Source organism: Girardinichthys multiradiatus, chromosome 2 (genome assembly GCF_021462225.1).
Source record: "Girardinichthys multiradiatus isolate DD_20200921_A chromosome 2, DD_fGirMul_XY1, whole genome shotgun sequence".
NCBI classification, from domain to species: domain Eukaryota; kingdom Metazoa; phylum Chordata; class Actinopteri; order Cyprinodontiformes; family Goodeidae; genus Girardinichthys; species Girardinichthys multiradiatus.
This window is the reverse complement of record NC_061795.1, coordinates 39450026-39465111: the sequence shown is the minus strand read 5'-3', so window position 1 is coordinate 39465111 and position 15086 is coordinate 39450026. Positions and strand designations below refer to the sequence as shown.

The window sequence follows — 15086 nt, the reverse complement described above, 5'->3', positions numbered from 1 at the left end:
ATAGGAATTTTGGGTTTTCATGAGCTGTTTGCCAAAATCATCCGTATTAAGACAATAAAAGACCTGAAATATTTCAGTTAGTGTGCAATGAATCTAAAATATATGAATGTTAAATTTTCATCATGACATTATGGAAAATAATGAACTTTATCACAATATGCTAATATTTTGAGAAGGACCTGTATATAATAATTTTGAGCCTCAACAAAAATTCAACAAAGCAGTGCGATATTGTTTCAAAATATGTTGACTAAAGGATTTATGGGGTGAACAAAATTGGTCCCAGTTCAAGACCATTTGGAACACCACAAATAAGTAATTTGTGTCAATGTTGGTTTTTAGTGTGGGTATATGGCCCTTCGCCCAGGCATGACCTGGGGTGGGAGTCATTAGCACTTATAGCGACTTTTATTGGTACTCGGAAGTCAGAATTTTCGACCTCAGAGTAGGAAATTTCAACTAGAATGCAAAAGTTGGAATTACAAGTCAGAAGGTCAGGGCAAGACAACCATTCTTGACTTTCAAGATGGCTGCTACTCACATCAACAGTAGGAAAACATTCTTACTTTGACTGTTTTTAGCAGTTCTTTATTGTTACCAAATTCTGGTAACATTTAGTCGTACTAATACTACCTTTCAGTGTTTCTTAGACCAGATGTCTCAACGCTGTTTATATGCACTAAATACCATGTAGAACAGCGTTATTGTGATTGTTATTGTTGTAACAGTGGCCATATCAAAGCAAGGAGGAATACAAGCGTCCATGTTTTTTCCGACTTTCAGACAGGAGGGAAACTGGAACGCTAGAGCGGAGATTACGTCACTTTAACTACCAAGTTCTGAGGTAAATGGAATGCAGCAATAGCTGGGCTGTTTATTCTTTTTTTAAAGTGCAAAACTAACAACAAGCAGATCCACATTGTTTTGGTCAATTGGTCAAAGTTACTGATAAATACAAATTAATGGATTATTTTTCTAAATTGTGATTTTTGGGGTTTGAATGCAAGTTTGGTTATTTGGGTTAAAGACACATCATACATAAAAACAAACTTAAATTTACCAAATAAATTAAAACCAAATCAGCCCAAAGCACTCTGATATGTTTGAGTAATTGGATTAGATTTTCCCGATTCTGATGAGTGGTGTCAAATTAAATCTAAAACAACCAGGACAAAAACATTACCACTGTCTGTGACCATGAGAGGCTAATACCTAAGTTTAACTCAGTTTGATGCTATAGTGTACACTAAATCCAGTCAGGAACTCTTCATGCAGACAATCTTTCTACAAATGGAAAGTTTGCTATTTTAAAAGAGCCAAAGAAACCACAGATCTCATTTACCATAGGCTGAAAGTTGAATTATGAACAAATTAGGTCAGCAGAAGATGGAGACACTAAAGAAGTAAAGAATAAAAAAGAACAACACAAAATATAGCAGCCGGAGAGCCATTTCCTGCGTCGTGTGCTGGCTGCTTCCAGGCTAACAGTAGGACATTGTCCAGACCACCGCAAGTGGGGCCCTTTATAAGCACCGGCCAGCAGACAGACTTCCTTTGGGTTAATCTGTAACATTCCTTCAGCATGCAAAAATCCAGCACATATGAGTAATTGTGGCCGTGCCTGTACATGTGTGAATTTAAAGGGCCGAGTCTTAGGTCAAGTCATGGAGGAACCATATGGAGACTCGCCTCTGCTCCCCCGTCACCGAGTCAGTTTGTGTTGACAGGCTGCACTTGTCAGCACAACAGGTGAAAATTTGCACTCAGCAACTGACCCAGCCCTGAACTAGACTTCAGTGATGACAATACATCTGCTGTAAGAGCAAAAACGAATCAAATGAATCCCTGATACGAACATTCCAACCAGCTGAAGTGGTCCCAGCTTCCGTGTCTCTGCTTAAGAGGCATAGAAGTTGGTTAATGGGAATATTGATGGAGTTGAATACTGGAAGAAAATCTATCAGAGGCTACATAGACTTTGGGCAGAGGTTTAGCTTTCAGCAGGACACCAACCCTAAACATACAACCACAACCAAAATGGATAGTTTAAATCAAATCCAGACCCAAATCCAATTAGGAATCTGGCAAGACTTAGAAATTGCTTCAGTTAGATGTGTAGTCTTGATCCAAGCTCTGACTGAGCTTAGATCAAATTTCAGTCTAGATGGGCAAAACTATTAGAGTCATACCCCAAAGATGCGCAGCTATTAAGTGTAGCAAATATTTTATTTGTAAAATAAATAAAATAATTTTTAAAAGTGAAAAAGCAACATGTGAGAATGCAAACTTTTATACGTGCAAAGATAGCACAATTCCAGTTGAACATAAAGTAGAGACATGATAAATCCTGAGGGTCCACATGAATGAATGAAACTAATCCCCTAACCGAAATCAACAGAATAAAATGTTTAAAATCAGCATGTACATCAGATGACGGATAAAAAACCATCTGAAAGGACTTTCTTTGTTCTTCAAAGAAAAGCTACAAGCTAAGTATGGACAGTATGCCTACAGTATTCAGACATTTACCTGACAGACTAGACTGTAAACAGAAGTAGCCCTATTCTCCATCATGAAGCCCAGAAAGAACCCTGAATACCTGAAGAGTATTATTACAAATATAGAGTTTAACTAATTACAAATTTGGAAATGGGTCTCATTTTCTTAATTCAACCAGGTCCATGAGTACTTAGAAAATAAAAATGAAAACTTGTGACAAAAAGAGATCAGGTTACGAAGTAAGTGGATTCACTCACAGACCCTGAGCAACAGAACACCCTCTAAGAGTTGCTAACAAACCCCACATAATGGCAGGAAAATCTCTTACTGTTATCATTTCCCTCTCAGCCAGGGCAGGAACTGGGTCAGACAGATTCCCAAATGATAGTTGGCCTCCCAGAAGGCCCAGAGACAGGTATTAAAGGGGAAACTACTGTCCAGAAAAGAGCCAAATGAAACGGAGATCTCATTAACAACTTCTTACCCCTCAAAGTTTAGAAAAGTATGTGTTCCATTCATTTATGCAGTGTACATGTGTTTGTAACTGGGTCAATGTCATCATACTCACACTCTCATAGCTGATTATGCTAAAATAGAGAAATATTTACCAGTTTAGTATGCAGTTTCCTAAAACAGGAGCTTTTAACTAACAATGAAAGAAAAATAGACAGTCCCGAGCACCTTACTGCTAAAAACACTAAACATCTAAACATGTCTCACTACAAACACACTGAATGTTTCACTGTAAAATGTAAAGATAAAGAACAGCAACAATGTACAATTTCCTAAACCCAAGTAGAAGCAAAGCTTTCTTTTTTGTTTTCTTTCATCCATGCATCTCCGTACCAACAAAATTCATTTTAGTTTTGGTCTAGACCTAAAAGGTCAAGACCTAAATTTAAGGTTAAAGTGATTTATTGTCATTAAGACTTGGTCTGTGGGTAAGCTGTAGAATTTCATTATGGATAAACATTCAGTTTTAATGGTTAAGATTAAGATTATGTCAATACAGCATGCCCACAGGCTATAGGACATGGTCATGGTTTTTGTGTGTTTATTCCACAAATAGCCACACAAACACAAAAGTATGACTGCAACTGATTCTTGCTGTGTACTGGGAACTCTGATGTTACCCTGCTGTTTTATGTCCCAAGTGGAAAAGATTACCTGATATAAAAAGTTTTTCCTTAAACATCTTGGACACATAGGCAATGATTTCAGTGTAATGAAATGCATCTGAGACCTTATAAGGTCCAATCTTTAAACATGTTTTAAATCTGATGTGTCAACTTTCATTAACTGAATCTGATGTAATATGTCCTCTTTCCTAACATGACTTAAGTAAAAGTTATGTTTAAATGTTTTTTTTTTTAATCACTGCTCCCTGAAATGATTGCATAGTGGTGCAGCTAGCACTGTTGCCATGCAGCAAGAAGGTCCTGAGTTCAAATCCCGACCTCTCTCCAGGTACTCTGGCTTCCTCCCACACTCCAAAAACTTCACTGTTAAGTTAATTGGTCCCTTTTAATTGCCCTTAGATAGAGTCCTGTGTGTCTCTGTGTTGCCCTGTGATGGACAGGTGACCTGTCCCGGGTGTAGGCACCAGCTACCCCGCGAACCTGCAAAGATTAGTGGTTATATGCTACCTGAATTTACTTCAACATAACATTTTTCCTCCTATTTGACTGTTAAGCAGATAATAAAGAAGCTAGAGAGACACCAATGCAATGCCTGTTTGTAGTTTACCACAAGCCATGTAGGGGGACACAGCAAACACGTAGAAGGTCATTTTAACCTTAAAGCAAAGTGCAATGTGTGGCGGAAAACTGACTCTGGACATCATCCTGTACACACCATCTCCATTGGGACACATGGTGGTGGTAGCATCATGCTCTGGGGATGCTTTTGAACAGCAGCTAAAAGAAAACTGGAGGGAGTTGATGACACGTTGGATGAATACAAATGCAGGGCAATACCGGAAAAAACTAGAGAAGCTGCGAAAGACTTTAGAGTGGCACGGAGGTTCATTTTCCAGCAGGACAACAGCCCTGAACATACAGCCAGAGCTACAATGAAATGGTTTAGATCAAAGTAGGACAGCATGATATCAGCAAAAAGTTCAATTGTGATACTATTGCTTAATATCGCAATGACAATATGAATTACAATTAACACAAATTTTATTGACTGTTATTGACTACACAAAATACATTGCACCAGATACATGCAGAATTTGCATGCAAGGCATTCAACAACCTACCAAAAATTGTATCCTAACAGTGTTTTGTGATAGCAATATTGCACACATTGATATCAAGATTTTGATTGGGATTCATTATATGATGGTCTCCATTCAATCTGAATGAGCTGGAGCTGTTTTGCAAAGAAATATTCTCTACCGTTTTAGTCACTAGATGCGCAAAGCTAATAGAGACATGCTCAAAAGATCTTGTTAGTATTTTTTGAACTACAGGAACTGTCTTTATCTAAAACTTTTCCATAACTTCGAGCTGCTCTACCTCCTTTTTGTCAGGCTTTGTAGTAGTGCAGAAGAGAGCTCCCTAGAATAACACTAGATTCCTCTGCAGCAGTGAGTCATTGCAGTAACTCTCAAATGTCACCAAGGCTGTGATTTCTGAAATTCACAACCTTAATTTTACTCCTGAGGAGGATGAAGGACTCCAACTGTGTGAAATCTTTTTTATGAGCTCACAGCCATGTGAGAAAGATTCTGTTTTAGCTCTATGTTATAACATAAGTACATTGTTTGTCTTCCAACAGCAAAAACCTACCTAGTTTCAGTGTCACTGTACACATAAACAAACCCAAGTAATGATTCTTGCAGGCCATTAGGATGAAACTATGAGATGATGGTTATGTAGCTTCACCAGCAACATGGTATATTAGAAGAGCCCATGGGAGCTGAAAGGCGCAGCATCAACCTCCACCTGTATTTCATCTTGTTACCTAGACTCGGCTTAAACAAATACACATGGGAGGAGGCCCTCAGTAGCTGTACAAGGGAAAGCAGACAAGTTCCTAATATTGTCTAAATAAACTGAGCTTGACACAAACTATTAAAATCACTGCAGTTTTTTTTTTTTTTACAAAAAAAAACATCTTGACAGGTCGTCTTAAGATCAGTTGAGTTAAATTGCAGCAACCTCCCCTTTTAAATGCAGCTTGTCTAGACTAAGGTCCATCCGTTTTAATTTCTACTTTCACATTTTGCCGCTTTACCATAACAAACCATCTGAAAACTGGCTTGGGGTTCTTGAGGCTACAGAAAAATGAAAACAAAACAACCTTTTTGTCATACACAAAGAAATGTGCCCAATCAAAACTACCCCTGAAAGCACCAAGGCTCACATAAACATACACTTTGTGTATGTTTATGTGAGCACAAAAATGGTGATGATTTAAAACTTGCAAAAAGTTTTTTTTTTATTTTGTTTCCCAAATATCATATATTTATACATGAAAATTGCTCAAAGCCACCAAACTGTACCTAATATGATGACAAAAACCTCTGAGTATCATGCTAGATATGAAAGTAATACACATGGGTGTACATACAGCTGCTAAAGCAATCCGAGCCTTAGATGGAGAGTGGGTGCTATTCAAAGACAGCATGCATTTTACTTTCGTTCACTGCACATGGTAATGTAACAAAGACAAAAAACATTTTAAATATTTAAAAGGATTCAGAGTCAAACCGTGATGCACTCTGAATACAGAGATATTAGTAAAAAGTAGGAAAGAGATGAGAGAAGTTTAAGAAATTTCTCATTTCCACTGCTCTCACTTTGTGTCCTTTATTGAAATGTAAATTGGCATTATGAAAAGTGTGAAATGCAGGTTAAAACACGAAGAAATTAATCAGGTTTGCCAAACAGCAACTCCTGCAACATCTCTGAGACATGAGTTTTGCTTTGGATGTGCTCCTGTTCTGAATAGTTCATATTAACTGCGATCAACAGCATGGAATTTACAGTGTTCAACTGTGTCAGGATGGGGTTTGTTAACTTTGCTTTGAAATGAAAATGGGAATGAAATTTTAATGATATACGAGTGCCTTCAAGTGGCCAGATAATAACTAATGGAGCTAATCAGAAAGTAGGTAAAGCAACCAGTTTCAAGCACCTTCATCAGCACAAATAGACCTTTTGCATGTTGTTTCATGTAATTAAGTAATGCTGTTATTGGGTGTAAATGCCACGTGTGAGCTGTGGTGCTCATGCTGCTGGATGTTTCCGACATGTCCAAATAATCTGTGGCAGCTAGGCTTAGCTAGTGATCACATTGTGTATGCTATGGTGCTAAATGTGTTGAAAGGTGATCCCAGAGTGGGATTCACATAAGGTACTGTATCTTCCTACGCCAATGAAACACATGTCCGATACACAAAAGAATAACAGGTACAAATTACTGCTGTATTTGTACAAAATAACAAAATCAATATCATTGTTCTTATTCCAGTAAATGTTGTTTCTTCTAAAATTGTTTGTCTTGAGTGCTCGTAGCTGAATCTTTGATCAACATTTGGCACTGATTCTGATGTCAAAACAATACCAGACAAGGAAAAACTGATAGATGCCATAACATTATATACGTCAATTATTTAATAATGACGAGTCCAAAGACAAAACACACACTCTGAATATATTGGATGGCTTCTTTTATTTACTTTTTATGCCTGACTTGGATTTGAGATTGTGAGCATTTGGCAGGAGAATAAACAAGAAACAAGTCTATCTATTATTTGATCATTCTAAAACAGAACCAAATGCAAGAAGTAACTTCAATGGGTCTTTTAACTTTCCAAATGTGCTGTACATGCCCAAAAGTACCATTTTATTTAACCTCTTAAGTTCAGTTTTGGTGCATTGCATACCATGGGGCAGCTACAAGGAATTAATGTGTATAAAACATTAAAGTTATGGTTCAATACCGCTACAATTTTCCATCATAATATACGAGCTATCTCACTTTAACTGTCTTTGACTATAAATGTAAACAAACTATAAAAAATTGCATTATGGTTACCAAGGGATACTTTTTTCCACCCCTTTTAATGACAGCAAACCAATCAAGAACAAAAACCACAAGGAAAGTAGCATCTCCCTACTTGTACTGCTGGTGGTCCTTAGTACTGCGAGTCTTCGCCATGAAGCGTTCAGCCAGTTTTTCCAGGTTTCTGGAGTATTCCATTTCGATTTCTGCTTTCTTTCTGAAGAAGTCCTGAAGGTCCTGCAGCAGCTGCACCCGCATTTCCGTCTGCTGGTCAAGGCATTTCTGCTGCTCTACCAGCTGGGTCCTGATCTCTGAAAAAAAAAGTGGAAAATACATAAGGAACAGCAAAATAAAAACATATAAGGTGAGCAGAAAGATGAAAGTTTTTATGTTTTCAGCAGTCCAAATTAGATCTTAACTTGTCACAAATTAAATAATCGGTTTTATTTTGTACTAAGTTTAGCTGATTTAAAAAGTACACACTTCCAAATGTTTGAATTTATAAAAATAACTCAAGGTGTGCAATCCAGTTTTATAAAACATCACTATACATCTAATCATCAGTGCTGAGGATGAGGACAAATGATCTGCATTCTCAGTCATTTATACACAGTAGTTATACATGGAGGTATGACTGAATGGGTCAGAGAAGCCTATTATCCCTTAAATATGAGTCTCTGTAATGGTTTTAAAGACGCTGGCAGGGTTGACAAAATGGGTCCCAGGTGTTTCATTAAGGCTGGAATAACTCCTGCAACAAAATAAATCCGTTTCTCCAGTTTCTCATCATGGGGAGTTTAAAAAAAGCAACAAAATACCATTGTTTTCGCAGCTATCACTTATATGCATCCACTTTAAATAAGCAGAGGGGAAGGTCACACTTTGATAGGCTCTATTGGCATGGAAATTACCATCTAACTTCTTCTTTTCTAGGAAATCATGCCAAAGGCTTTACAGTTGAAAAGTTAAACTGGGATCCAGCAGACACACATTGTTTCTGCTGCATGCTCCACCCTCCCCAGGCCTTGTATAATTAATTTATCCTAAAAGAAAACATTATCACTCAGTTGTCTTTAGCAGTGGAAACAGATTAATGAGGTAGTTTAGACAGTGGACACTGATGGAAGCAGGTGACTGTGGGCTAAAAAGTTGCAGCATGTCAACACAAGCCACTGTACTTGAAGCCATCATAAAGATAATTGCAAGTATTGTTTTCTGTTTAATCTTACAAAAACACATGAAACAGTGGGAATGCAGTCAAAAAATAACTAAAGGTTTCAGGGCACAACTTAATGAACATCATGACAAGATCATCAATCTCCTTCAGTCTGACCCTTGGTGTCACTACTTGTCTAATATGAGCCTCAAAATAAAAGGTTGAAGGACTACTTTTTAGTTTGTACAAATGCAGAAAGAGACATTGTGTTCAGTAAAATATGGGGCCATAACACAAACATTTAAAATAAAATTAAGTAAAAGTAAAGTAAAAACATACCAGAGTACCAGAGAAAGACACATTTAGGATGCTAAGTTTTCTAAAAGGAATATTAGGGCAGATAAGTCATTAGGTGACTGTATCACTTTATTGCATATAGTGCATGTTTCTCCGCAGCATGCAGAATATTCAATATGGCTCCAGAAAATAACTTGAATCTGCATTATAAGAAGTTAAAAAACAGTTGGTCTTAACTGAGCTTGGAAATATGGAAATTCTGGTTCTAATCTGACAAGTTCTTGCAAACAGCTACAAAGCATTTGTGCATTCAAGAAATTATAAATATTGCAATAAACAGTATATGATAGACTATATTTAACGAGTACAATTAAGCAAAACATTATCTGTGAACAAGAAACACAAATATTAGCAGTGAAGTCACAAACAGTCAGGATTTTAATTGCATATGTTTAATTGAGTCTATAGTTCCCTAAAAATGTTATTAAACACTAAATTGTAACTGACGAAAATCACTGAATAGATTCACAATTCTGATCTTGGACTCTCTGGTCTTTGGTTTCCGTGATTTATATGGTTCCTTTCTTTTCATTTATGTTGAAACTTTTTATAAAGATAACCACAAACCCTTTAAGAGTGAGGCCTAGGCAGTGACTTTACACTTAGAAAGATAGTTCCTTTAGATTTAAACACAAACAAAACACAAAAAAGATCAACTGTATTTCTGTCTGAATGAATGACGTGTAAAAACGTGTCCTTGTAATATGTTTGCATCATACAGTAATCATCTTACAGTAGCTAATCATGGAAAGAAAATGCACATTACAATGATTAATGGTGGAATGAAAGGATTGCCAGCGTTCTTCCAGTGTTTGTATCTGACTGGTCTGATTAGGAAGAGAGACTGTATTGCTTTCCCTTCCACTGTGAGACCTCTGCCCACAAGTTCCTTTTCTTGGTCGGTGACACAAGCCCGCCTTAGTGTGACATAGATGACCCAAACCGCCTGACACCCGTGCCGAGTGTGACAGTATCTGCTATCTATGAGGTGAGTTTAATTAGGTCAACAATGATGTTTTGAATATTAATTGAATATTTCTTAGATGTTTCTTTTAATTTATAAGCCATGTTTTTTTTTTTGTTGTTCTTTACTTATTAGTTTTTATATTTGTTGTTTCATTCAATATATTTATATTCAGCAAATGCTGGTAAATATCTACTGTAATAGGTTGATTATTGATAAACTTGTAACTTTAATTCCTTTATTAGCTCCTGATGATTTTCTCACAAGCTTTAGTTAAGATGTCCTCATCTGTGATTGATAATAATAGTCATGAGAAATTTACAGAAATCTCTGTATCATTTTCATTTGTTAAAGAGATCATTTAATGTGAAGGAAAGATATCATGCCTTCAATAAATGATGTTAATGACTTATAATGTAACAAAGCCTTATTCTCTACTACAGCGCATAAAAACTAAAACATGCCTTGAAGGTCTTTTCCATACAATTGAGTCGAGAAAAAACTTTTCTAGTCAAAAAGAGCCTTGGGGTTTAAATGTAGGTGCACTTGGACTTGTGAACCTGCTGTGATATTCGAAGAGAAAGTGGAGACTGAAAATAAAGTTGCATGGCACAGATACAAAGAAGACTATCAGTTCATTTGGAACAATTACACTCATGACTGAACAGGAAAACCCATTAAATCATTAATTTTCCAACTGAAACATTGCCAGTGGGAGGTGTAGCTGGCATATCAGTAAATTATTGCTAGAATAAAACCACCTATCATGGGAAAATACAAGCCTGACCTTGTCTGTAGCACAATGTGCTTTGCTAATAATGTTTTACTACTAAACTATTTAAGACTATGATTATAACAAAAAAGATTTCCTCATTGTTGGTCTTTCTTCAACATCTGGCTAAAGTTTGCTTCATAGAAATCTCTGCTTTTAAAAAGTGACACCCACATGGGAAAAAAAGGGAAAATATTTAGTTATTTCCAATTAATTCGATTTAAGAATTTTGAGTCGTTTTGAAAATTATTACACATTAACTTAAATTTTTTTAGCTTATGCTGTCAGATTCTAATCATAAAACCGTTTTTTCATGCATAATTTTACAACTAAATCATTAATTGGCATTGATAAAAAAATATACTAGTAACAGACACACTAAACCTTAAATGAGTCATTTATGACAATTAAACAAGACCCAAAGCAAAGCAACACAAGAATGTTACACATGACAAAATAAGTACCAAACTATCAAAAAACAGTTTTCCAAATTTTGTGGTAATCTTAAGGATGACATTATCAACACCCTTGATAAATGGTTAAGCTAAGTCTTCACAGAATTGTGAAATAGATTGGAAAAGTTATTTTTAAAGTTAACTAACGAAAGAACCCTACATATTTAAAGGAACAAGCACCATGCAGTGTTGAGTAGCAGATAGAGGGGTATTTGATCCTTTACTAAATCAAGAAAAATACAAATAGAAACCTCTGTTCATACTGACAAGTAATTTCCCCCCCACATTTCCAAAACTTTGTCATATTTTTCCATCTCATTGTGGTGCATGAACTGAAATTATGATCTGACAGATGACAGATAACCAAGAAAGGGAGAAAATCAGTTAATCCCACAGCGAAATATTTGAAATGAAACTTGCTTGGGAGTTTGAGCCCCATCAAGCATCTCCCTTTGATCACAGTGAGGCTTTATGTGAGCCCCATGCTAAGAGCCATGTCAGGTGTCTGACTGATTTCTTACAAATCAAACAGAATGAACTGAATCTGACACACAGGCCCTTTCATGCATTGAAAGACCTAACCACAGAAATCCAAAGGTTTTCCAAACCTAAAATCATCTTCCTGTCCTTGTAGGTTTTCCTCTACTATTAAATGCGGCATTCCTGCCATTCTGAGGTTATATGCATAGTAGACACACGTGGAGGCCTCAGCACCGTTGGAATTTGAGTGCACGGCGTTCCTCTTTCTTTGCTCTAAAACAAGCAATCCTCAAAAGTGCATGTTTTTTTTTATACTCATATTCACATACTGGCAGCACAGAATTAAAGCACAGTCTAAAAACATTGACACAAATCCAGCTAATAAAAAAAAAAAAAACATGGGCTCAATGAGAGTGCGAAATGCATACTTTTTTATTCTGATTTGGTTAAAAACCCTTTTTTTATTGGATGTTGTCCAATGCTCCAGTAGAGGATCTACTCCACACAAGATCATTAATGGAAAGAAATATATACAGAGTTGCAGCTCAGATTTGCCAGACAAGTCTGTTCTATTGTCACTGAAAGTGTTTAGTAAGCAGGATGGGTACTGACCCATTGTGTCATTCCTCTGGGCGAAAACCAGGCCCCTGTAAAAACAACTCATCTGATGTCAGAGAGTAACAAATAACTTACGTTCATCCCTTCAACCCAAGATATTTAACTTTACACTGAAGGAATCTGCCTGATCTGTGAGTTGCTACATGCAACAATGCATTTATCTAAATCAGTGGTTCTTCACCTGGGAACCATGAAAAATTTGGAAATTATGCAATTAAAATCAACTGAACATACAAGTACAGTGCACTACTTGTACTGGACTCTATCTTAACACTAAAACCGACAATCCTTGCATACATCTCATCTTCCCATCAATAGGCAAATGTGTCATCCTGATTTAAACATTGTGGACAAACCGGTGGAAGACATGTTATGTGTGTCCGGGTTTGCAACATGATTTGGGAGAAATTAAGTCTTTTTTTTCAGACGGAGTTGGAGAAACAAAATAAAATCTGTATAAACTGCTAAATCCTGAAATCTGATCACTGAGCACAAGCATGAAAGAACAAGGTGACTGTTTTTGAAGAAAGTGTTATCCTAACAAGAAAGAAAATGGTTACTTGACGAAGTTTTACTTTTGGTGTTGCCGCAAATATTTACACAAACATAAATGTGCACAAAAATATGTGCTAGTTTGTCTGCATTCATCTAAGAGTCATCCGAGCATTGTGGTGGTGGAGGTGGTGGAAGAGGTTGCAAACCACTTCTCGAAGGACACCAAGATAAAGTTGCTACAGTTTCTGAATGCTTGTTTCTGTTTCAACCTACAGCTTTATGAAACATGTTGTATGACATCAGCCCCAGGACTGCCTTTCCACATGCAGAGTAGCTCATCAGCAGCACCTAAAATAGCAGCAAAGGCCCAGAGAGTGATGATACAGCAGAATGGCCGGAATCACCATCCGCTCCCGATCTAGGTTTTGGGTCTGGGGATGTTTGATTTGCCTCTGCTGGATACAAGACAGGATAAATACCATCAGAGGTAATTATGAAATAGCTGATGAGTACTGACAGTGCAAACGCTTTGCATCACAGCAGCAGTTTGATCACATTGCAGAAAGAGCCCACTGTTAAAGGCAGGTAATGTTCTGACATTTTGTGATAACTAATCAACAGGGTCCCACTGCCATATAGAGGCCATTGAACGTTTTCACATTTGGTCACATTACAATCGCAAGCTAATATGAATTTTATTGGGATTTAATGTGATATACCAATACAAGGTAATGCATAATTGTGAAATGAAAAGAAAATGATACATAGCTTTAATTTTCTTTAATAAAAATATTAAAAGTTTTATGTCAATATGCTTTCAGCCACCTTCGTAAATACTATGCAGAACCACTTTTTCCCACAGTTACAGCTGTAAATATTTTGGGAAATGTCTATCAGTTTTGCACTTTCAAAGACTGAAAACCCCAAGTTCAATCAGACTGAATGGTGATTTTCTGTGAAAAAATCCCCTCTTTCTTGTGTCTTGTCACAGGATGAGGAGATTGGACTTTTACTGGGCCATTCTAACACATGAATAGTCTTTGGTCTAAACCACTCTATTATAGATCTTTGTGCAGTGTGCAACTAATAGTTAGACATGACTGCCTCAGCATGTTACTGAGAGGTTATATCAGATTACATCACTGAAATTGCATCACTTTTTTTGTAAAATAATACATTCTATATTCACACAGCTGTTACAGTTCCAACTTGACCAGCAGTCCAAGTCTGAATAAAAAGTAACAAGAGATCAAAAAATGCCAAATAGATTCCATCAGAACACTTAAAACAGCCAAATTACAAACTGTTGATGTGTTATCTTAAATCTTTACTACAGAACTGGCAACATGGGTCCCATTACAACATCTGACTGACATCTTAGCAGCGTCCAAAACCACAAAGAGGCTTCCAACACAAGTTCTGTCGGCTACCGTTATCCAGAAAATGACTGTTGGGATTGGAAAGCCTCGGCCCATATTACTCTTATTCTTCAAACTAAATCAAGGGTGATGATTTATTTTTCATTTATGTGTCATTCACACACAGAAATGTGAAGTAAAGCTTCTTCTCGAATACTCTTCTTTCTTATATCACTTTGTTAAACAAAATATGCTTTATTCACAGCAAATACAATTAAGACCAGCAATAAAAAGGGATCTTTTAGGAATTACCTTTCCAGGCATAGGCCTTACAAAGAAAATTTGAAATATGTAAATCTGTAAAACTCCACAATCACAGGCAAAACAACAGTAGTTGAGATACAAGTCGTGTTTTCCATTTAGAGATGTTAGATTAGGACCCTAGCAATTGAAAATGAACCACTAAATCTTTGTCACTTTCACTACAGAAGGTTATACTTAATAATACAATTTAGATAGCTGCAATCTAATAATCCCTGCCAATTAGACTGAGCTCTTCTAAGCTGTTTATGAGTGAAAAACCACAGCAGCTAAAGCAACGCCCCCACACATAAAAGGCCCAAAGCAGCAGGAGAGAGGGATCCATCATGGCAGAGTTCATGGTGGCCAGTAAGAACCAGCATTTTGATCAAACCAAATAACAGAATTAAAAGCTCAAAGTTAGGGGATGAAAGCACATTTTAGAGACAGCTGTTTATTCAGCTGCAAGTTAACATCGAGGCATTTTGTTTGATTTGGACACCAATCTGTTGGTGTGGGACATATGACAGAACCAGCAAATACTTATATGATTTGATGTCTGCTTTGTGTTTAAGTCTTTTTTTTTTTGTTGGAAACAGGTAATGTAGACAACAATAAA

The 15086-nt window shown here is 36.7% G+C and overlaps 1 protein-coding gene across 4 annotated transcripts in view; it reads right to left on the bottom strand.

Annotated features, from left to right (window-relative positions):
• The window catches only part of srgap1a (SLIT-ROBO Rho GTPase activating protein 1a), a 114551-nt gene that overhangs the window by 63087 nt on the left and 36378 nt on the right, over nt 1-15086 (bottom strand). For all 4 annotated transcript variants that reach the window (XM_047391667.1, XM_047391677.1, XM_047391695.1 and 1 more), the window contains exon 2: nt 7628-7823. In XM_047391667.1, coding sequence (XP_047247623.1) covers nt 7628-7823 — 196 coding nt within the window. The remainder of the gene's footprint in view (nt 1-7627; nt 7824-15086) is intronic.